Below are 25,635 nucleotides of genomic sequence, written 5' to 3' on the forward strand. Positions count from 1 at the left end.
CTCCCCGGTGGGTTTTCTCCGGGTACTCCGGTTTCCTCCCACATTCCAAAAACATGCATGGCAGGCTGATTGATCGCTCTAGATTGTCCCTAGGTGTGAGTGTGGGCGGTGGGCGTGCATGGTTGTTCGTCTGTGTGTGCCCTGCGATTGGCTGGCAATCAATTCGGGGTGTCCCCCGCCTACTGCCCGAAGACAGCTGGGATAGGCTCCAGCGACCCTAGTGAGGATAAAGCGGTTCGGAAAATGTATGTATGTATGTATGTAAAAATATTTATTTATTGATTGATTTACCGGTGTTAATCTGTGCTCAGTTTTAATGTGAGGTGAACAAACGTCATTTTGAGCGATGGTCACCAGAGGCCAGAATTTACACACTGCGTATCGGACTTTAGGCGGCTTAAAAAGATCACATTCAAATGAAGAAAAGTAGGGCTTCATTCATGCACTGTTCTTCAGAACAATTATGTTCTCATGTCCCACGTGTGTACTTTGCAAAAAGCATGTGGCATTTACACAGCATTGTCTCATGATTGAAAAAAAATGTTTATTGCATTTTTGGTGATTCAACAGTTGTATTGTGTTATAAAAAATAAAAAAAAATAAAAATTAAATCCCACATTGAACAAATGTATCGGTGAATCAGGTCCGGAATTTCAAGTCTTTAAATAACAGGTTACATAGTTCATATTGAAGGCATGGCCTTGTTTCCACATGGATACTTTGCTGGACATCCACCTTTCCCACATCCCTGAATAGGCAAAGCAGTAGACATGGACGGCAGACACTGGCTAGACGTATCTTTATACTGTATTTCTATGATGTGGCAAATAAATGAGCTGTGTAATAACAGCGTAACCCAGTTTATGCTCCCTCCGGATAGCTGTCACGCTTCTATGCTATTTACAAGGAATGGTGACATTGAGTGTTACACCAGAAATCAAATGTACCACTTGCGTTGCATAATTCAGTCTTCTGTCTACATGTATGGCTTTCTCTCCAAATGCGTCTTCCCGAGGACCTCGTCACTGAACTGATAGGTCAGTTTTTTCTTGATCTTTTTGACCTCTCCAGTTTTACCATAGTTGCGCAAAGCCCGCGCCATCTTTTGATAGGTCATTTTTTTGCGGTTGCCCTTTTGGATTCCCCAGCGGTGTGCCAGGGCCTCCTTGTGTTTGGATGAAAACTGGAACATTCCTTTGTCTCTGTCCACCCACCAGATACTGTCCTTCATATCGCCGTTCCGTAAAAGGTCCAACAGGAACTGATACAAACGAATCTTCTTTTTGTTGCCTTTGGGAAACATCGACAAAAGTTGCACAATTACTACTTCTTCCATATGATGCAAGACTTGAGTTTGATCTCACTCGATCGATCCAAGACAGCGTTCACGACATTTATATGGAAGAACAACATAATAGCTGAAGAGAGTGTGTAGAGGCAAAGGAAATGCTTCGCATGTGCGATTGAGTAACGCAGTGTCAAGTTAAAAACATTTGGGAGTGGAGTGTAAAGTACCTACATCACAATTTCAAGGAGTATCGACGGTTTTGCTGACATTAGGTTGCAATGCATCCTGATTTATTGTGTGACATCTGAAATAGATAACGTACCACAGAAACTTGTCGGCATTGAATTGAAATTTAAGAAAATGTTCCTACATTTGTGTAGCTACAAAAATTCACGTATGGTGTAATGAAACGTTTCCAATAGCTTGACGTGCGTCGGCTCAATTAATGAGGTCTCAGTTGGTAGGCTTGTCACCCAACCAACAAGTCTTAAAACATGCCAAATTATTTTCAGTTATAAGAGCATCAAGTCAGTTAATTGCAGTGACCTTTTCTCCAAAATGTTTTTAATAGGCCTTGGGCGTTTTGACCTTTACTTTCAAGTGTTTGGGTTGAGACCGCAGTTTGTCTCGTGTTTGTCCAGAAGTTTGAGAACTTGTTTGGTTGTACTTGACTGAGTACATGTGAGCAGCATCTGGTGTATGAATTGCAACAAGTGATTACACCGTTTTATTGCACCTTCTGCCCTCTAATGGAAGAACATTTGATTGTTCTGCCTTTCATTTTACATCGCCGGCATAGAAATATGAATAATGGTGCATTTTGTAATTATTACCCCTTATACACAGAGAAATAGAGAGCATAAGAAGAAAACAAAATTTAGCATCGAATACCAACGCTAAAAAAAAGGACTTGGTTTTCTGTTGCACAAGATTAAAATGTGTTAAACAAACATATGATTTTTTTTTTAGGTAAGCATGGGAAAATGACATCGGTTTACCACATTTGAATCACGTGCAACTGATGTACAAGTAAATCCAAAGCACTATTTTTTTCTGTGTACAAGAGCACTATATAAATATGTTCTAATTTATTAAAGTCAAAGTAAAATGGGGAAAATTTTAAAGTGGTTAAAAGTTTACAGCTACAATAGTGAGTAGTTAACCCCCCCCCCCCCCCCCACACACACACACAACATAACTGCTCAGTCTCCTGATTAGTCATTAGAAAAAGAAAAAAAAGACATTGTCCTGACACTATTTTAGAAGTTTGGAAGCAAGCAAAGATTTTGAGCAATTGTGAAATGTCCAGTGAGGTCAGCTCCTGTCGCTTGACGAAACAAGAAGCACACATGCTGTAGTCTGCAAAACGCAGTTAGCCACAGAGAAGAGCAAAAACCCGATCCGGATACAATACGATTTCTCCAATTGGTTCTGTACTAGCAAACACATTTCAATTAGAAATCTAATGAGCTAATTGGGCCTTAGCTGCATTGCCTGACAATTAAAATGATGATTAATGGTGATGAATCAAATGAACTGAAAGACTAATCAGCTCCGTGACGTTTGCGTAATACGTGTAAAGAACATTCTCAGCTCTCATATAGTATCTCGACACATTATCCTGATGTACTTAAAGGGGAAGTCAACCGCCAAATTTTGTTTATGAGAACATGTTCTACAGGGCCATCCTAGTATTAACACATCGACCGGATTAATATCAGGTTTGTGGACTATGAATTAAGCAGCAAAATCCACCCATTTTTATCCATCTCAGGTGGCGGCCACAAATGCAATCAGAATCAAAATGCCGTGTATCGGCTGGTGGAGCTGTATGTAATGTTCTGGCCAAGAAAATTTGGGAATTGACTTCATGTGGTGTTCTCTTCATATCTTGTTTCCGTGCGCTTTTGAAGGGGCTTTCTCACCCATTTCTCCAGGTATGACGTACGGAACTTGATCTCGAAGACACTCCTCATCAGACACCTCCAGCGGGGGACTTTGACGTCCGTGCTCTTCATCATCAGTGCTGTGTTGGGACACGTGTGGAGGATACACCGTCCGGGGGAAGAATGTGACCTTCAAAATAGGAGAGTAAGTCCCATCAGTTCCCAGAAATACAAGGCGTAAACAATATGATGACATAAAGGGATCTGTTATAGATGTTTACCAGAGGAATTGCACAAAAAAGAAATCAATAAAAATACTTGCTACATGTATTCTATCCATGCACTTTCTAATTCTTTTATGTTTCAAGGTAACAGGCGAAGTGGACTTGGGATTGCATTACATCGAGTCCTTAACTAAGCTAAGACGAGTGTTTCTGGATTGTAGGAGGAAACCTGGAGAACTCAAATAGTGAACTCAACACAGAAAGGCCAGAGCCAAGTCAAATCTATTTACCGGTATATAGCCTTAATCACCAAAGAGTTTCAATGAGCTAGCTCACAGTTCACAAACATCTCCAACGGCCCTTGGTCTAATCTTCCGCATGGATCATTTTGCGGACACGTTGGCGCATTCTCCACGGTGCATCCTAACTCATTGCAAAGCTGTCTTGTCAGGATGATAAAAGAAAGCTTTAGTCTGTGTTCGATCTGTTGCTGAAGCGGCGGTGTGACAAGAACTGAATGAAGCCGCTCCTTATGTTTTCATATTTCATAGATTGAGTTAGTCGACATCTAACATTCCTAAGGGGCCACTTGGCCTGTTCGTGGTCAGCAATTGCCAAAAAATATTGGAGTTGAATTGTATTTGCCATCCTTTGTGTATTAAATCCGTACATTGGATTGATTTCTGAACAAAAACCGACTGGTTTTTAAAGTAGAAGTTGGTGTCTTGCTGTAAAGTTAAACACGACATCTCGCACGCCTTTTCTGCATTTCGCATTATTGAGCAACTTGAGAAGAGATGAACAAAAGTAATGCCATTCGAGAGAAACCCTTTACACGTGTTTTAGTTGATTTTTTGGGGGCGGGGGTTATTCTTGTAAGCACAATATTCTATTAAATAAAAATACTTCAGCATTCACAGAAACAATGAGTGTTGACTTTTCTTCTAATTTAAGACAATACTTGTGGAATCAAATTACAAAGAGATTGACAAGAAAATATGAATTCAAGCCTTTGTGGCGTGTTGCTATAATGTGACCGTAAATGTAACAGTCTTAACTGTCTGTGCTTTGCTATTTAGAAGAAATAATTGTTGTAAAATTAAAAATTTCAAGCTTTCATAAAACACAAAGGTGAAATTCCTGACTTTGTCAAAGGCGACTTAATTTTAAACAAATTCCTCCTCCAAAAAATTTTTTTTGTTTTTGAGATCAGCGGGGATGACAAAAACATTTTGTTTTAGGAAAGCTTACTCTTCTCGAAATTTCCCACTTGTTGTAATGCACTCAGAAACACTGAAACGTGTGTCAAATTGGGACTCCAGAGGCGTTTCATTGTGCGTTCTTACTCTTCTGAGCGTTTGTCTTGTAGCATTTGTCCACAATAGAGTTTCCCCAACAGCTCTGTGCAACCAATATGAACGAGTATGAATGCATGAAAATCAGCAATCTTCATGAACTGCTACAGAAATAAACAAACAGGAGATGAATTTCCAGCACATTGTTTGTTTGTTTTTTATAAGCTCTTTCACTTGAGTGTGTGAATGGGTTGCTTGTTTTTATGATGAGAATATGCTTTTACTGATTTGTGGACAGAAGGACTTACTGGTTGCTGTAACATATGAGAATGTGCCCCGAGGTTTGGATCCATTAGATTTTCTGGATCGTAGCGCATGACCTCGTGCCGGATGAGACCGGGCGGGTGCAGGGACTGCACACTTTGCAGCTCTGTGAAGTTTGTCTCTTGAAGGTTTTCAAATTCTGTCGGGTGTACATGACTGTGACCGCCGTGATAGTCCCAGTGATCTAATTAGAGAACACAATGAAACATGGGATTACTTCAGAATGAGTTATCACAAGACCGACCTTTATTCAAACCAACGGTGAGATTTTAGATGGAAAAAGGAAGGTGTTTGACAAGAATATTATACATCTCAATCTATTGAATGAATGCTGTCAGATTCAAGATTATGCCTCCTTTTAAAATATTGGATTCATGAAATGTAATATCCAATGTGCAAGCTATAAAAGAATAAAAATATATTGTCAGCATGTTCGTTGCATCAGTACTTCCTCGCGCTACATTGAGGGGAAATCTTTTTTTTTTTTTTCCGACACAATGACGAGAGGGATACTTATTTGCTGTTGACTTCATTAAGTCTGTTTTAGTGGAATATTCAAAATTATTGCTACCAAGAGAAAGTCAACAAAACCCCTTGGGGCGAATTTTTTTTTTCTGTGTCTGTAGGTGCAGCAGCCCAAAAAATAGCATCTGTTTCCTGTGCGCTTCAGCTGCACGCATCGTATTGCCCTCATGTACAACAGCAAAAAAAAAAAATCATCAAAAAATGTTCGTTTTTTTTACCGTGATAAATTTTCTAAAACTTTTAAAAACATATCCAATTGGAATTACTCATCAGGTTATAAGGGTTATTTTCCAAAAATATTCTTTTTTTTTTAACCATGATTAATTTTTTAAAAACATTTAAAAACATATCCAAATGGAATTAATTACTCATCACAGGTTATAAGATTTATTTCTAATTCATTAAAAATATTTTAGTTAATACGATATTGTGTGTTTGTGTGTGTGTGTGTGTGTATATATATATATATATATATATACATATATTTATTTATTTATTTTAATTTTTTTCGGTTAAAATTCAGCCTAACAAGACACATGTCATCATACTTTTAAAAAATATCTAAATAAAAGGCATAAAATCCAGGAGTAAAACTGACCTGCCTGCATCTCTGTATCCAGAACATATGGACTATAATAATCCGGAATTTGATGTCTGTAGATCTCGGGATCATACATTTCTTCTGAAGACTAGAAGAGCACATTCAAATAGAACACCGTCAGGTGTGAAAGCCATAGGTGAAACATACAGTACATCAGAAACAACAAAGTTTATTTGGAGTCAGTATATTTAAATCAACGTCTCTTGTATTGGTCGCACGTTCACAAAATCCATTTCATTTTGTATTTCATCAAGAAAATGCTAACTATGTACATATACCGGTACATATATTTAGTTTGATAAATACAAATCAGGGTTTCTTGATTTTTGAATTTTTTTTTTTTTTTTGCCACTGCTATTCTGAAACTCTCAAGAACTTTGGAGTTTCGTTTTCATGTCGCCTGTAGTATATAGGGCTGTTAGAGTTGACATCCTGTACACAAACAAAGTAGAACTCATGGTAATTCTTCAAATATGAGAGGACTACTCTTACATTTGTAGTTAAAAAAATAAAATCAATGTAAAAAAATCAAGAGCGGGTAGATATTTTCTATTAACATTGTGGACAGTCAGAGCCTTTGGAAGACAATTAAAAGAAAAAAAAAATATGTGATACTTACAGGTGTAATGAGGTAACTCTCCATTCTGTAGGGATGCAACATGGGGGCTTCCTCTCCAACAAGTGGGCTCAGACACCTTGCAGACCAAAAGCTCTCACAACCTTTCAAAACTTTTGCAGCACCATTGCACAATGTTTCAAAATTTCCTCTCATTTAACGATAACCAAAACATGTCCCTCTGTGTCTCCCTTATTGTATAGTTTACTCTCGTGAGCCCAACCACTTTAAGAGGCCTTCAATAGGATCGAATACAAATAGAAAATAAGCAAAGGCTCACTCTTGGCCAACCAAAGTGAAAAAGGAACTTTTAACTTCTGTAAATTGGTGTGGGTGGGAGCAACAGAGTGCGTCAACTGCTTTAGGGGAGCCTGCAAAACTTCACATTTATCACCGGCTCTATATTGCCACCTCCCTTGGTGGCCAATCATCAGTGACCGTGTCTCCCATTCAAGGGCCACTTAATACACGACAATGACTGAAGTCAGATGTAACGGTTCAGAAGATGATTTGGTTTCTTTGCGTATTAAAGCTCTTTTGAGGCATTGAATATATGATTGCCGTCAAAGTGCCCCCAGATGTCCTGTATAAATTCCTTATTTGTGTTGCTCAGTTATCAAATGACACCTGCTTTGAAAAACCAACTACATTTTGTGAGTGCATTTGATCACATCGCTTCTACAAAACTGTTTCGTAACGTCATCAAAAAAAAAGCAATCAAACAAGAAACCAGCAACTAAGATACACCTAATTATACACTAAAACCACATCCCATTCTTCAACCTTAATCCCCCCCCCCGCCACTTCAAACTACATTCACACCCATATAATCACACACATACCCGTACATGACTGGAAGATAAGATGAAGCGACAGTATCAGTTTTGGAGGTTCTGATTATCACAAAGGAGATACGGGAGTTTCAGAAAATGCCAAAGGGGGATATAACCCCTGCTCGCTACCTCCTTTTAACAAAGAAACATGCATACCTTGGCTTGTGAGGATGTCACCCCAAAGGACTGATAACCACTTTTTTTTACCCATGGGCAACTAATAAATGTCCAGTCGCAATTCTCCTGTTTTAATAAGTGCACTATTTGTTTTTTATTGTCTGTTTTATTCATAGTTATTGTCCAGTTTGCTCTTTGTAATCGTGGCTGTCTGTGGGCTTACTGCAACACATGTGCCTGTATTCCTGCTGGTTTTTCCCATCCCATTTCGTTTGAATTCCACAAGCATGGCGATATTCATTTGTGGCGGTTAAAAAAAAAAAAAGAAAGAAAAAAAACGCTTTGCGGTATTTGTGCAGTTTCGAAAAATGTCCTCAAGTTTGTGAAAATCAAAGTTATCGAAATAGGCTTTGTGTCACAGCAATATGTGGAAGGTATAATTTCACACTCTAGATATTATTTTACAATATTACTGAGTGTTTTGTCTCCAACTAAGGTAGTTCACAATTTAGAATTGACTAAACCAGAAACAATTGAGGCCAAAATTCTTCATTCACATTTTCAGTGGTGTTTAATTTGTTGAATGGGGATCATCTCATCTCGAAAGGCTGTAAAACATAATAGCAATACAAATTCGCAATGCTTGGCTTTCCATAGTTTGGTTGGAAAATGTTACTTTTCATTTACATCTATTCATAAAATTCTTCCGAAACGCAATATTTGGTAAAAGCTATAACTCTGAACTACAGCATTCAACCATCCATCCATCTTATCCTCATGAGGGTTGCGGGCATGCTGGAGCCCATCCCAGCTGTCTTTGGGCAGTGGGCGGGGGGACACCCTGTACTGGTTGCCAGCCAATGGCGGGATACTTCAGCATTCCAAAAAATTCAATTTAAACCAATGGATATGCATAAAAGGTCATATTCTCTCATTTATGTATGAGCATTTTTGTTTTTCGTTTCAGCGCCTGACCTTGCACACTTCTAGACATCCAGACTTTGGACACTCCCACACAAGTATCTTGCTAATGATTGCAACAGGGAGTGATTGACAGCGTAAGTTGCATGGAAATCCTGAAGTGTAGTGGAGCGCATGAGTTTTTATTTTATATATTTTATTTTATAGATCCAATATTTGTTTGCACATTACTGTGATTATGACTGACTGCATGTTTGGAGTTTCATAAAAAAATATATATTAAAAAAAACAAGAGGTGTGCCTCAAGTGCCTTCGATCAGTGGTGCCCAACCTTTTTTTTTTGTGCCATGGACCAACTGTTTTACCGTTGTTGTTTCACACCGACGCATTGTGATGGACCACCATTCAAACATAATAAAGACAAATAACTTAAAATTATGAAACACATTTTGTTTTGGAATTAGCGGGTGGCCTGTGCACATTTCTATTCAATGACTCCCATTTTAGAGTGATCTCGTTTTTCTTTAAGAAAAATCCAAAGGTTTGTCGACACCAACAGGGAACATGTTTGGAGCAGAAGCACTCAGTGCAGGTGTGGGTGAACGTTGTCTAACAAGCTATGAAAAAAAGGTCCGCTGGCACAGACATTCACCAGCGATACATACCACAGCTAAGGATCAACTCAATACATTTTTTTTAATCAATCTCCCTACACACATTTGATAGCTTTCTGCAAGTCTTATTTCTAATACTATTAATATGTGTAAGCATTAATGGTGCGCAAGTAACCAATGTCATGGGCACTAATACACCCGCTACCATCACAGGTGCTGGCTTTTAAATTTTGCGCTAATGACAAACTGGAAAGTCCACCGATCATGATTGTTATCTCGTATGTGCAGAGCTTGATAATTTGCTGATCATTTGCACTCGGTGTTAGGGAACCATTCTAAAACATGACAAATAGTGGCCCTTGTGGACCGGAATGGCCCCACGCCCAGGTTAGAGTTGTGAAACAATGTCCATGACTTCCAAAAACAATTTGAAATGTGGACTCATCAGACCACAGCCCACTTAGTCTATCTCAGATGAGATCGTCCCAGAGGTTGATGTATGACTTTTGCTTTTCATGGTTTGAATTTGCATTCGTAGCAACAAGTTGTGTTACCGAACAGCGGTTTTCTGGAGTGTTCCTGAGCCAATGTGGCAGTAGCATTTACACAATGATATTTCTAATGCAGTGCCGCCTGAGGGGTCGACGGTCACGGCCATACAATTATGCTTTTCGCCGTTTTTGTGCACAGATTTGTTCAGATTCTCTGAATCTTTGGATGATATTATGGACCAGAGATAATGAAATCTCAAAATTCCTGGCAATTGTAAATTGAGAAACGTCATTTAACCCTTTCTGGGACAGTGGTTACTACAGTGGACAGCTTGTCATGTTATCAGGTTACAGGGTGCATGAAAGGGTTAAACACTAGCTGTTCACAGATTGCTGAACCTCACCCCAGGCTTGCTTTTGAACAACTGAGTTTTTTGGTCATGTGTTGCAGGCATCAAGTTCGAAATGTGAGACTTTGGAAAAAAATAAAATTGGCATTCCACAGTTTGAACATTAAAAAATGGTTCGTAGTTCATTCAAATGAATATAGGTTGTAAAAGAATTTGAAAAAAAAGATTTGGTTTTTATTTACATTTTATTCGCACAACGCGCCATCTACATTGGAATTGGTTTGAATATGAATATGCTGGCTTCAAGGATTTTTTTTTCAGCTTCCAGGAATTGTGGATAGATCCTTGCCAACCTGATGCCATACCTGTTGTCGACCATCTGTCCAGCAGAGTGTAAACTGGCATTCATCTGTGAAGAGGGCGACAGGCAAGTGAGTGCGATGTCCACATGATTTAGCGACATTTAGTACTACAGTCAGGCTAAGACCCCGGTTAGCCAACAAACATTCATCCTGATGAAGCTTTCTGACTCTGTAGAAATAAAGTATGATATCAAATGTTCTCTGTGGCGGACCTGGCATGGTGTGGTGTCGTTACATGTGGTCTGTGTTTGTGAGGCCTCTCAGATGTACTGACAATTTCTCTGAAATGATGTCTGCACAATTTAGAGCTGGCTTTTCACGGGTCCATGGAACACCACCGCAATAATCACCCACTTATCAGCATCTTGACACGACTCACCTGTCAGGTGAGCGGATTATTTTGGGATGAGCTCACTTGTACAATTTTCAACAAATTTAGGAAGAAAATGAATATGTTAAATAGAATCCTTTTGGCTGCTGACACAACACTTTTAAAGGGAAATACTTTTGCAATCAATTTTTTACAGCAGAACTCTTGGTATGTGTTCGTGGTGATGATTATCTACAAATTGATTACTATAAATAAAACAATACTTTTTTCTTACCTGATCAAGGCGTTCTGCGATCTGATAGTGACAACATTATTGCTCATAGTTGTAACTCCGGCCTTTCCATGACTAACTAAAATTCATAACCAAAAAAACAAAAAGTTGAGTTTAACCCTTTCATTGCACCCTGTAACCTGGTTACATGATAAGCTGTCCATTGTAGTAACCGCTGTCCCTAAAAGGGTTAAAACACCAAGATGAGGATTGCTAGTGATTGTTAGTTCATTTAAATGTCTAAAACACTTGAATTTCTTTGGATATCAATTCAGTCGTGCGTAAAATGGAGTGCTTCTATTCGACCCTCTCCTTCAATTTTGTTTGTAAAGTGAGTAAATACTAAGTTTGCTGCAAAGATGAAAATATATGAATAAATAGCTTTAGTATATGCCACATAAGATGGCATCAAATGATGGGCTCGATATAACAGCAAGCACATGGAAGAATTCTGTCTAGATGTGACTCATCATGGCTTCGGACAAACTCTGCAACACTTTTGTGCAAAAGTGTTGGCAAATCTCTCTCAAGAAACAACTGAACGCTGTAAATTGAAGTGAGAACTTTTACAAGCCGTCTCTGATCTACTGGTGAAAGAAAACTTTGATCCTCTCCTCTTTCATCTAGAACTGCTTCAGACAACAAAGTGTATGCCGAAAAGTGGTGAAGATTTTCACGACTGTCTGTGTCCTATGTGTTGTGTTGTGTTATTTTTGTTATTTTGACTTCAAAATGGCGCCGCCAGAGTGGCTGCCTTTCCAGCAGCTCCTATATTTTGTTGTTCTACTTCTTCCTTTCATAACTTTGCTGCTGTGAATTGGGAATTTCTCCATTGCGAGACTAATAAAGGTTTTCTTATGTTTTCTTATAGAATTGGCAACATCATATGAAGCATACAGGTTGGATTTCGAGTGTGATATCAAGAGTACAAGATCATTTTGCACCATTGTTTTTTTAATTCATAGTTCTCTTACAAGGTCCATTTATATCAACATACTGTACATACTGGTTAAAATGATGTCACTGAAAGCAGAAAACATCAAATGCTTCAATATTGTAAAAGTGTACAATCATAGCATACACACAGAAACACACTAAATATAGATTAAGCTCGCTGTAAAATAGTACAATTCCATCCATAACAGCGTCTTAAACGAAACGTCTTTTATGTGAACTGTGCAGAACACAACGCACAACAACAGAGGCACAAAAGCAAAATGAGGAACTGGAAACTTTTCTTTCGGATTTGATTCTATGAATGTCTTACAACGAATCCATGAACATGTCACAGTGTTTGGATGATCCTGATTTTAATACTGTAAGAGTTGGATGTCTTCTTTGGCCTTTTTCTCTTTTGCAGAACGGAGGACGGAAAAAAGAAAAAAAGATTAAACACATAGATCAAAAGTTTGGCAGAGTTCCCTTTTTGGCAACAACAACACCCAACAGAGCTTCACTCCTTCTCAAAATACTATTTCCTGCCCCCCAGTCTAAAACAAATTTACATTAGGAAAACAAAATAACCAATGTGAAATACAAATGTACAAAAGTAAGATAAAATGTACAAAACTGTAAACAAAGTGTTACTTTTTGTTGTTCTTGCACTGGCAAACTATTGTCTTGAATGACTTCATTAGTCATTCAAGACAAAATAATACACCAGATGACCCTTTTCCAGTAAATGTATAGTGATGTTTTTGATCAGGCTCTAGAAGATGAATGTCCTTCCTTTGCGATTAAAAACTATACATGGGCAAAGACGATAATGTCAACAACATTGCCAAGCTACAGCGTAACCTTGCTGCAAAAAGTGTATTGAAGGTGCATAAATGATCAATAATAAATATGATTGGCAGAAATAGAGGGCCCTAAAATCCTAATTTTGCATCTGCCCCAAAATCCATTGCTACGGGCCCCATGTAGCTGTCCTATGTTATGTCTAAGTGGGAGTATAATCATGGCTTGTGACAATGGCTGCCTTTCCAGCAGCTCCTATATTTTGTTGTTCTACTTCTTCCTTTCATAACTTTGCTGCTGTGAATCGGGAATTTCTCCATTGCGAGACTAATAAAGGTTTTCTTAATACAGTAGATCTAAGATCATTGTTGCCTCAAAGCTCACATCAAAGCATTACATCACAGTACATTATAATCAGTGTGATTAATAGTTCAGTGTCTGATTTGTTGACATTTTGACAAAATGTTCACCACAGGGCAGTGATACGCTCAAAACATTGTGTTCATAATCCGCGGTTGTTAACTCCAACATGAAATGGGGCATTGAAATCATTGCGCTATGGATTCCATTTTTTTCCCCCAATATACTGTAAGTTACACGCTGACAGAATTGTAACTCGGCAGCAGTGGCTGTGACCAAGCATTATTTTCTGGTTTGTTCTCTAAAATATGTACTTCTCCGCTTTCTATCCACAGTGACAAGATTAAGCTCTCTGCAGATTGTTGCAACATTCAAACAGTTACGGTGCCTTGTGCTACCCTTGTGGGTTTGGGGGGGCCAGCTTGGGGGGGGGGTGTTAATTTTATCACTAGCTTCATATGTCCTTCATTAAGACGATAATATGCATTGAGAGACACAGTCAAGATATCACATTTGATCAGTCACAATGAATGACATTTATAGTAACAATATCCATCTATCCATCCGTGTACTGTACATAGTCTTGGTATGTTTTTTGGAGGGGGGCGGGGGGGCTCAGTCAACAAATGTGTGTTCAGAATGTGTTACTTTTATTGGTGGATTCTAAAAGTGTTGCCCTCTTGCCTGCAGCAATCTGTGGGATCATTTTCTGCATGAACGTGACACGGCATATTTATACTGTATAGATTGTGTTTGATTAGTTTCGATCAGGGTCCGTCAACCCAAGCCAGGCCCTACTGTTGCCATACAGTTGCCGTGATGTGAAGGCTAGAGTTAGTTTTGTACTTCAGACTACACTACATTTAACAAAGGCAGATAGACCAGGTCAAAAAGAAGTCAGTTATGCAACAGCAGGCAACATTGCATTGAGAAACAAGGACACCCTATTCACTGTTGGTCAATATATTAGGGCGGCTCAGCTTGTAGTTAAAAAGCAGTGCGCTTACAGTGTTAGATTGAATGCAAATAATCTGTTGTCAGCTTGGTAATACTTTTCACTATTTCAACTGAATGTGTGTATAAAAGTGACAGCATTCTTGCATAGAATTGTGTGTTCAGTACACTGAGTTGCTTCACCCATTTCTGCTCTCAAATGTCATATTATTTCACTGCAACAGTGACAAAAAGTGAAAAACCGGTTGAATGGCAGTGTGTTGAAATGTGAATAGTGCTTGCAAATTGTGAACATGGATTTGAAAAATGCAAACACAATGTTCACCTGCATTTGCACATTAAGTAGGTTGCTATTGCCAGTACTTTCCACTTTTGTATTGAAATGAAAATTCATAAGAAATGCATGACCCTTTAGTAGTCCATCCATCCATCCATTTTCCAATCCGCTTTATCCTCACAAGGGTCGCGGGGGGTGCTGGAGCCTATCCCGGCCTTCTTCGGGCAGTAGGGACACCCTGAACCGGTTGCCAGCCAATCGCAGGGCACACAGAGAAGAACAGCCATCTGTGCTCACACTCACACCTTGGGACAATGTTAGCACGCCGGCAGAGGTACAGGGATGGAATCCAATTCCGGCCATGCCTAGGTGGGATTTTCACGGGTACTCCGGTTTCCTCCCATTCCTCCCATTTCTGTCCATTTTCAACACTGCTTATCCTGAACAGGGTTGCAGGGAGTTGCTGGAGCCTATCCCAGCTGACTCCAGGCAAAAGGCAGACTACACCCTCAACTGGTCACCAGTCAGTTCCAGGGCACATATAGAGACAAACAACCATTCACATCCACAGCGTCACAGCATGGGAATCGATCCCACGCTGCCTGCACACAAGTCGGACAATTAAATATAGGTTGAACACAATTTCCAAATCATTGATATTAGCTCCTTCTGCACATTTTATTTTACGAACAGATCTACACCAAGCTGGTAAATATTCAGCAATGACAAGCTACACATTGGTCAGATCCACGTATCTAGCCAACTAATGGTCGATGCGTGACTCCGCTGACTTGAAACGGCTGTTCTCATCATATCGCATTGTTTCAGTTGGTATCCCACCTCATTCTGCCATCACATACTGTTGCCACCAACGTCAGCACAACGCCATCCTGAAATCACATTCGATCTGTAAATTACTATTCGGCCGGGAAGAGAGGCGAGTGCCCAGTTCGATCGATTACTTTCAATAGGTAGTTTAACACGCAAAAATGAATGTGATACTGACAGCCTGACACGGGTTAAGTTCCTATCGATCCATTTTCAACAAACCAGGATTTCGCTAATGTGCTGTGAACAAGGCAATCCATCCATCCATTTTCGGAACCGCTTTCTCTTCACAAGGGTCGCGGGGCGTGCTGGAGCCTATTCCAGCTGTCTTCGGGCAGGAGGGACACCCTGAGTGGGTTTCCCAGCCAATCGCAGGGCACACACAGACGAACAACCACCCACGCTCACAAATAGGGACCATTTTGAGTGATCAATCAGCCTGCCACGCATGTCTTTGGAATGTGGGAGGAAACCGGAGTACCCGGAGAAAACCCACGCAGTCACGAGGAGAACATGCAAACTCCACACAAGAAGGCCGGAGCTGGAATCGAACCCGGTACCTCTGAACTGTGAGATCGACGCGCTAACCACTCGCCCACTGGGGCACCCCAAACAAGGCAATGCGCTACCGTATTTGTTATGTCACCCCTGGTCCGTCGCTGATGATGAATGACCAACATTTTCTTAACGCTATACAAGAAGGAACAAATTTTCTCTCTAAGATGGCACCCACTGGACCCATTCGCGTAGCTTGTGTGGTTTGCCTCCAGATGCCCATTAGATACCTACAGGGAGTGTACCATGCTTATTGCCAATTGGTATAGGCTTCAGCCCACCCGAAACGCTGAACAGAAGAAGCTATACACAATTGGTTTGGAATGGATGGATGGAAGGATGGATGGATGGTTATGGCAATGGTTTGAGTGTTAAACTTTAACTTTGAATTGTTTGGGTTTTAGAAAGAAAACTAAACTGCCCAGTGTCAGAGAAGTCTACTTTTAAAGATTCCAGAATACTTCTATTTTTCATTTATTAAAGAGGCAGCATATACCATTCGAAGCTTGTTTTTTGCTAAAAACACAAGGGTGAATCAGAATAACCAATATGCCTACATTGGTATTATAGTGGGAGGGGGGACAACACATTTACTTTTTAAAGATTTCTTCCGCTCCTCACGTGACAATATACGTGCAAAGACTGGGAATAATGTAGTACTAAAAAGAGTTTCTGGCGAGTTTCTGAGTCGACCCTCCCCCACCATATACTGAATACTCTAAGTAATGAGCGTCAGTGGTTATCCGGTGTAATTGCGAGTTCCTTAAAAATGATAATGATGACATGGCCCATTCCAACCACTGCAATAGTTAGCAAGCAAGCTATGCTTACAACTCGAAAAACGTATGTTATGTGTTTTGTGTTATCCGGGCTACAGAGTTTCTAGTCATGTGTACCCAGGAGCTTACTCGCCTGCTAGATCACTAGATCATGTGGACTCACACATGACACCAAATCACGTGAGGCGGTGACTTATGGGATGACAAAGATGCCAGTCCATGACTGATGGGCTAGCCCAGTAGTTTGCTGACCCGCTTCCTCATTCACTCACTCGCTTGTGGACGGCGTCAACGTTGTTCAATAAGTCACTGCTTCACTCGGGTTTGTGTTTTGTATGCGCCCATACCTTTTTGGCCAAGGGGACAGGACCGGCCAAGATTTCCAAAAACAATGTGAAATATGGACTTGTCAGGCCACAGAACACTTTTCCACTTTGCATCAGTTCATTCTAGATGAGCTCGGGCCCGGAGAAGCCAGCAGCGTTTCTGGGTGTAGTTGATAGCTGGCCTTTGCTTTGCATAGTAGAGTGTTAAGTTGTAGCGCCATTACGGACATTGGGTTTCTGAAGTTGTCCTGAGTGAATGTGGTGATATCCTTCACACATTGATGTCGGTTTCTCATGCAGTGCCGCCTAAGGGATTCGGAGAGTCACGGGCATTCAATGCCGGTGTTCGGCGTTGGCACTTACATGCAGTGTGATCTCGCTGCATTCTCTGAACCTTTTGAATTATATTATGAACTGTTGACCATAAAATCCCTAAATTCCTTGCACTTGTATATTGAGGAACGCTGTCCTTAAACTCTTCAACTATTTTCTCATGCAGTTGTTCACAAAAGGTGAACCTCGCCCCATCTTTGATCTTGTGAATGAATGACTGAGTAATGGCCCCCACCTGTTCCCACTTAGGCTGTTCACCTGTGGGATGTTTTAAACAGGTGTTTGATGAGCATTCCTCAACTTACTCTGTCTTTTGTTGCCGCCTGTCCCAGCTTTTTTGGAACGTGTTGCAGCCATATTAGTTCATGTCTGTTTGCTAAAAACAACGTTTATCAGCTTGAACATGAAATATCTTGTCTTTGTTGTGTATTCGATTAAATATAGGTTGAACGTAATTTACAAATCATTGTATTCTGTTTTATGTATGATTAACGTCCAAACTATATTGGAATTGGGGTTTTATATTGGATTGTAGTCAAGCCGTCATATACAGCAAATCACAAATCTGTTGCAAGCTAGTGATGAGTAGTTGACACGGCATCTCAAATGACATTTGAGCGAGATTCATTGAAACTCCATGTCAATTTTTTTTTAAGAAGAGCTAACATTTGTCAGACAAACATTTCAATTGCATTTGTTTTCTTTACAGCCTGTTGGGCAGTAATGACTTTCATAAGTGTCACTTTGCAATCGTCAACCGATTGCAAAACCCATGCAGCTGACATTGACAGTTTTTATCACGGACATTTCGGAGTCTCCCCATGTTGAAGTTTCAGAAGCCTCACAGCACAGGATCACGAGATTGTGCCCACGCAGGTTTGCATAGGGGAATGACACGCATGACCACTGACTGTGGAAAACAGGATACAGGCAACGTCGCAACAGGAAGTGTTGCGCTCCTCCTCAGCAGAACATCAGTTTAGCCAGACTGAGAGCTGGTTGATGTCCAAACTCTTGAGAATCCTGTGGTAGTGCACATATTTCGTAATCACCCTCGCTCAACATGTATTCTTAAGAAATGCTGTTTAAAATAAATAAATAAATGTGATATGTTGAAATCATATTAAAACCCGAGTTACCGTTACATTATCATTCGATTTTTCTCGAACATTTTTAAAGTCTTGTCAGTGCTTGTACTTGTCTACCAACATCAAGCATGCGGTTAAACCCACTTGAAAATGGCACATTGTGACACTATATCTTAATGCAGTGACATTTTGGAATGGTTTGATCAAACTGTGGTGGGTGGAGGATTAAGTAAGCTTTAGTTTGATTTAGAATTACTTAACACTTCCGAGGCAACCTTGTGCATTAATCAACTGGCTTTTCGAAATTTAATCGACCTGATGTTGCCACTCACATTATCTCAAAGTGGATTTTAATCGTCATTTAAAGTGTGATATTATGCAAAGGAAACAAGAACAACAAAAACTAGGTTGGAAAAAAAACCTATATATGGTTTTAAAGTAATTAAGCTGCAGGTTAAAGACTACAAAAGAGATGTGTGAACACACTGCGGTATTTGACGGTGGAATCGACAAAGTAATACTAAAAGATCAGAGTGTCCCTCCAAGGTAACGCCCACAGTCTCTCAAAGTGCAAAAGTTATTTGGTCTTACCAGTTTGCTGTGTAAATCATCCAGTGGACAGCGGATATATTCCCACAAAAGTCACTTCACCAACTACTGGAAGCAAATTGCCAAAGGTGGTAGAAAAATGCAGCTTTCTATATATCTCTGAATTAGCAGGGGAACTAAAAACTTCCTTAATTCTGCCAATTTAGGTTGAGTACCATAAGGCTTCTTCTCCTATTTCTTCTTCCTTATTAAAACAAGAAGGTGACAAACTTCCTACAGAACATGTTGTTTCAGGCAGTCAGTCCACAGTGAACATTAGACAGTATGATTGCATGGTTACTTTACAAATAGATATGTATGTTGTATTTTGAATTCATGGTATGCACACACAAAAAAGAGAACATTTTAAAATCACTTAATTCAACATTTATGATTTTTGGTCAAATGACTACTCTTTTTGTGTGTGAAACTGATGGTTTTATGATCTGCGACTGTACATCTTGTCCAGGTCATGACAAAATTAACAATGAATGAATGATACAGCGGAAAGAAAGTAAATGCAATTCTAAATTGAATTAGTAGCAGTAACATGACTTCCAAAATGAACCAACAAGTTGCATTGCCATCAAATATGTATTTTTTTTATCAACTAAAATAATGTGGAATCAATATTGCACTTAATTTCTGTGGGTGGACAGCGCACAAAGAAGACCGTTGTCCTTGACTGACACTCAGCAGAGGTTTCAGTGTCCATTATTTGTTTCACAATGACATGGAACAGTTGCCTGACATGCGTGCTAGGGGACATCCAGCTCTCTCACTTCTTATTCCTGATTCCTCATTTTCTCTGGACTCCTCGACACCAACCCTCAGCTAAGGCCGGTGGATATTATTAGACATGTGTGAATCACAAAGTACATGGACAAACACTCACTCAAGCACATAGGCACAAAAAGGGATAAACCAAAAACTAGGTGCGAAGAAGCGAGCATAGGCTGCTGTTCCAATAATTTATTTTGTTGATTTGAATACGCTGTTCCCTGTTTACTGGATGTTCACGTAGCAACAACTTAAAAAAAAAAGCCCATTTAGAAATGTATACCATATAAGGCTTTCAGCCCCTATCTCTCTAAACAACCCAAGTTCCTCTTTTTTTTTCTTGTTGCTTAAGCCAGACAAGGATGATTCAGTGCGGATATTAATCATGTGTTTTGTTGTTCTTTTTCTGCTCTTTTTATCTTCATATCTCACTAGACCACGTCTGGTACAGTTATCTATTTTTTAAAAGAAGATAAAATTTGTTAAGAACGTGACAAGTAAGCATCAAGAACTGTGCCATTAAACTGACTCTGACAATAACAAGGGATAGATTATTTTCAGTTTTGCTGTCATGTACAGTATATTGTAGCTTTAAAAAGCATGTGTGATGGCAAAGCACTATGGATAGATATGGAATAAATGCTCAAATGGCTTGCCATAAAGCACCCTATGCTGTACAAAGTTTCCCATACTTTTTTTTTCTAAATGAATCATTTTAATGGACTATATGTGACGTTTTCTTGCCTGCTCTCAGTGCAGTGAATAGTTATTGCATGCACCACCTAGTGGCCGCATACGTTGAGACGCAAAATAACCATGGAAGCAGGGGGCTTCCTTGTCCTTTTCTCCACAACTCTTGACTCATTTGTGTGCACAACCAGCCCAACCTATCCGCATACTTGCTCAAAGGGCCAATTATTTGGATTAGCAATTCATACAAAACTGCAATATGTGTTTCTGAAACAAACATTCTAATAATAAGAAACCAGCTCAAGTCTCAGTCATATGTTTTTGTCAAGACAACATACAGCATTTCCCCCTCATCTATTTAGTTTGATACAGGGTTGTATGAATATAAGACGAATATATATTAAAATGGATTGTTCGACATGAGGAGGGCACACAATAATGAATGATTGCTAGGACTCTGGTGGGTTTGGTTTGTTTATTGAACATAAAACATATACAGTAATAATTTGACAGAAAATAAGGTAGATAAAATAGTAAAAAGAAAGAAATCAGTCTTCATTCAACACAGTTATTATGTTCAAGGGAGTAGGAAGAAGTAAAAACTTATCTAGTCCTACCCCGTTATGTGTTTAAATCTAATAAATCATTTTTATATCAATCAGAAAAGAAAAAAAGTAAGAAGAAAGAAGTCTCCATTAAGGCTCATACTTTACCCTTAACCGTGATATTTTTACAACTTTTGGTTTGTATCGGGATTATATACATCCACACCCTGGCACTCTTGTGCGGCAGCTGGGAAAGGCTTCAGGTGGGTGACTCAGAACAACATATATACAGTTTGTTGATAGCCTCACAGCATAATTGCAGTCATTTTTGCTTACTGTTAAAATTGTCGAAAATACCGATGTACTTACTAAAAATGTTGTTTTTTTCTTGTTTTCTGAAAACATTTCATTATGACTTTGGCAATTGTTAAATAAGAACCCTATATAATAATTTGCCTACTCCACATTGAGAAAAAGCATTTTTAAATATGCTGGTTACCTGTGCAGCTTCATTAGATCATGCTACACATCTATTTGCTTCAGAAACTATTGTGGGTTATTTTTGAAAACATTTCAAACAATTTGCAGCTGTCTTGTTGTGTAGGGAACACATTAACAGTAATGGACAATTGATGCTTGGAAGAGAGAGACAATGCAGTTCAATACATGTAATAGTACAGAAGAAAGTATACAGTGGGGTGAGATGGATCGTTTTTTTTTTTTAAGTTTCAATGAATTAATGTTTTCTAATCAAAATATAAAACCCCTTAGAGGAGTAAGTGGGGTGTACAGTAGAGTGAGAGCATGCAGAGAGGAAGTGACACATGAACCACAAACATCAAACACTCAAGCAAATTCCCTGTCAAATAGGCCTACAGGGTGTCCTAAAATCCATCCATCCATCCATGATCCAAACCGCTTATCCACCGAGGGTCTCGGACATGCTGAAGTCTTTCCCAGCTGTCATCGGGTAGTAGGCGAGGTACACCTTGAACTGGTTGCCAGCCAACCGCAGGGCACACAAAGACAAACAACCATTCACACTCAAGAGTTACACCGAGGGACAATACAGAGTGTCCGCTTAGCCGACACTGCATGTTTTTGGAATGTGGGAGGAAACCCAGAGAACTTAAATCCAGTCATGCAGGAATTATAATAACCTACATCTGGATTTTTAGGGATTTTTTGGGGGTGGATTTGTTCATGTAGAAAAGAGCTACCTTTTAATAGCTGTCCACTGTGATGACCACCAGAGGTGGGCATTCCATCATGACTTACGTAAGGTACGGCACTCCGTCACTGACGTCGTACGCCTGTTTTGCTTATGACTGACGATAACAGGAAATAAACTCACAAAAACATGACGGACAAAGCACTGACAGAGGTGGGTTTTTGTCCGTCAGTGTAATCATCACTAAACGGATCAAGGACCGGTGAACCTCTCCTCAATACGCCAGAGCTGTAAATAATTTCGGGCTTGAATTACTAATTGCACTTTTGCCGAAAAACATGTCATAGATAGTCCAAAAACGGAAACATCCAATTTTATCATCATAGAAAATGAAGTACACTTATATCATGCTTTATCTACACCATATGTTGTCCAAAGCATTTTGCCTCAAATTCACTTTTGTTTTTTGGTTTTGTTTTTTTGTTTTTTTTACACATTAAATGTAAATATGCACGAACCGCAACGCAGCGTCAACCTTTCGTTTAACCCTCATAGTCGACCGTTTACAAAGAATGCAATATTTCTTTGAAGTGTCATAGCACAGAACTGCTTTATTGTCCATAAAGGGCAAAAAATCCCAAGGAATTAATATAAACTATATATGTATGGATAGCACAGATGCCGCTGAACATTTTGAGTGTTTGAAAAAAAAATGTTTGTATAACACGACATACATCATTTACAAAATTGTAAAACGCGTAGGTTCGGTATCAGTTTTATTCGAAGGGCATAAGGTAAGGCATTTACTTACTTTCCCGACCAGTATCTCCCGCCGTACACTATCGAACGGCAGAACCCAGGGTGTTCTCGCAACCATCCATCCATCCATTTTCCGAAGCGTTTATCCTTTTTACCAATTTTAAATCCATCCGCTTGCTGTACTGGCTGCTAGCTGCCGCTGAGCAAACCTGTGTATTTTGATGTGTGCAAGTGCACCCGTGTGCAAGTGGCCAAACCCCCTGAGGCAATCAATTAAGTAAAAAAAGACAAAGGCATTGAAAAACTGTCTCGCTAGGTTTCATTGACTGCTTAACAGTTTCATTTAATGCTTGATAGCCAGCTAAATGGTCCCCACCACACGCAAACGCTTTCATGTTTTGTTCTTGAATGTATCGGAGTGTCACATAGCGCATGCGTGAACGTGTGTGTGCACGTGCGTGATATGACTTCAATAATATGTATATACAGTATATATATATTATTGAATATAATATATATACAGTATATATACAGTTGATATATATACTGTATATATATATAGATATATAGATAGACACACACACACACACACACGGCAGGCGACTGGTTAGCACGTCGACCTCACAGTGCAGAGGTCGTGGGTTCGATCTCCAGCTTTCCTGTGTGGAGTTCCCCTTTGCCTGCGGGGGTTTTCTCTGGGTATTCTGGTTTCCTCCCACATTCCAAAAACATGCATTGCGGGCTGATTGAACAAATCAGGCATGTCCAGCTCTGGGCCTGAAGGGCCACTGTCCTGCCTCTTTTCCAGCTCTCCCGGCTGCAACACACCTGATTCAGATGATCAGCTCATCAGCAGCATTCGAGCAATCCTGATTATTTGATGTGGGTGTGTCGCTCCTGGGAGAACTGAAAAACAGGCATGACAGCGGCCCTTGAGGACCGAGTTTGGACACCCCTGCTCTAAATTGTCCCCAAGTGTGAGCGCTGATGGTTGTTCGTCTCTCTGTGCCCTGCGATTGGCTGGCAACCAGTTCAGGGTGTCCCCCACTTACTGCCCGAAGACGGCTGGGATAGGCTCCAGCAACCTTCCAATACAGATGAAAGCTTTCTTAGTTTTTTTTTTTTTACTTTTCAATGTAGCCTTCCAGCACTGTGACACACTTTTCCCATCTGTGCACAAACTTTCAAATTCCCAAAGCGCAAAAATCTTTGGACTGATGTCCCAGCCAGTCACTCTATTTACTGTACTTCATCGTCAACAACAGTTAAGATGGTTTCAAGGCCCCCCATTACCACCCAAGTCTCTCTCTGCTGCATCAGTTTCATCACTACACACCACGGCTTTTCATCTATCTCAGGCAGAGAGGTACTCCAGTGAGCAAGGGGAGTGCCATCCTTTTATTGCGGAATGTGAAATGCACTACAAATATTTGCCATCAGCCTTGACTATAGAACAAGGTGGGATTTATGGTGTCACATTTCTCTGGGAGGGCATTAAAGGCCACGGCCCTTCATGATATCTTTTCAAAAAGGACTCAAGATGTATTAGTTATCAACCCTCAAATCCTTGACTCATTAATCAAATTAGCAATAAGAATGGACTATCGTCAACAGGAACGCAAGAGAAATTGCCACCATCAGAGCAGTGCTGTGGTGTCAACAGGTGCAGTGTCTTAAAATTTCCACAGCAAGTTGACTCAGCGAAGAAAGAGGAACCAATCCAGCTGGGATGAGCAAAACTGTCCATGGAAGAGCATTGTTGCCACCTGCAACAAGGGAGACGTTTCTATTGTGGGCAGTCAGGTCATCTCTGTGAGTGAGTGGGTTATCTTTGGGTACTCTGGTTTCCACCCACATTCCAAAAACATGCATGGCAGGTTAATGGAATACTCTAAATTGTTTCTAGGTGACTTCAGGTGACTTAGGTGACTCCATTCTACTGTACTTCGAATGGGAAAAGTTGTTATATGGATTCAAATGACATGGCCAATTTTTTGACACCAGTCTGAAAAAAATATATATAATAATAACGCACCACCTGTAATTTTTTCAGATGTCGCTTTTCATTTAAAAGCTTTGTAAGACAAAGAACTTGTTTGTGGGGGAGAGGGAATCTGGAAAGAGCTAAAGAGGGCAGTTCTGACCATCCCAGGTCAAAAGAGACTCTCGATTGGTGCAGATTGTCATGGACATGTTGGTGAAGGAAACAGGGGTGATTAAGAAGTGCAAATTTGGTATCCTGGCAAGTTGGAGGAACAGATGGTGGTGGACCTGGCCAAAAGTATGGCTATGGCTGTGGAGAACATTTTCTTCCAGAAGAGGCTGGAAATCAAGAAATCAAAAATAACTGTTGGGGGGATGAAGATTGAGAAGACAAAGGCAGAGCAGAGAACCATGCAGTGGAAGCTGAAAAAGGAAGAGTGTCATGCAGCTATTCAAGAAAAGGCTTTCAGTGGACAGGGGTGGTTTACAGAAGACTGTACCACGACAGCCAAGTTGATCCAAGAGACTTGGGTGGAGAACCAGAAAGTGCAAGAAAGCATATCAGAGGTTAGCCAGGAAGTGGGTCAGTGAGAGCACTGAGAAGAGGAGACAGGAATACAAGGAGACGCAACATCGGGCAAAGGAGGTGGTGGCCAAGGCCAAAAGAAGAGGCATTTGATGACATGTGTGTGATGTCGGACAGTAAAAAATAGGTGGGAAAGATCTTTACAGGTTGTTCAGACAGACAGAGATGGAAAGGATGTACACCAGGTTAGGGGGAATAAGGATAGTGATGAAAAAGTGTTGACTGGTGCATCAGGGAACATTATTTA

General features: G+C 40.0%; 1 protein-coding gene across 1 annotated transcript; it reads right to left on the reverse strand.

Moving 5' to 3' along the window:
- Positions 1–519: 519 nt before the first annotated feature.
- On the reverse strand, positions 520–7,336 carry spi1b (Spi-1 proto-oncogene b). The gene is made up of 5 exons (XM_086106515.1): positions 6,763–7,336; positions 6,141–6,231; positions 5,002–5,201; positions 3,214–3,364; positions 520–1,290 (listed from the first exon to the last, which is right to left on the reverse strand). The coding sequence occupies exons 1-5, from the start codon at positions 6,913–6,915 to the stop codon at positions 977–979; spliced, it is 909 nt and encodes a 302-aa protein (XP_085962641.1). The 5' UTR covers positions 6,916–7,336; the 3' UTR covers positions 520–976.
- Positions 7,337–25,635: the final 18,299 nt, after the last annotated feature.

This window comes from Hippocampus guttulatus, chromosome 3 (genome assembly GCF_054856545.1).
Source record: "Hippocampus guttulatus isolate MCC_2025c chromosome 3, RoL_Hgut_1.0, whole genome shotgun sequence".
NCBI classification, from domain to species: Eukaryota; Metazoa; Chordata; class Actinopteri; order Syngnathiformes; family Syngnathidae; genus Hippocampus; species Hippocampus guttulatus.

Excerpts from the sequence above, each read along its gene's own strand:
- spi1b (XM_086106515.1), bottom strand. The coding sequence starts at position 6,915 with ATGAGAGGAAATTTTGAAACATTGTGCAATGGTGCTGCAAAAGTTTTG. Across the intron at positions 5,202-6,140 it reads GGATACAGAGATGCAGGCAG|ATCACTGGGACTATCACGGC; the intron begins GTCAGTTTTACT and ends TTCTCTAATTAG. Across the intron at positions 3,365-5,001 it reads CTCATATGTTACAGCAACCA|GTCACATTCTTCCCCCGGAC; the intron begins GTAAGTCCTTCT and ends CCTATTTTGAAG.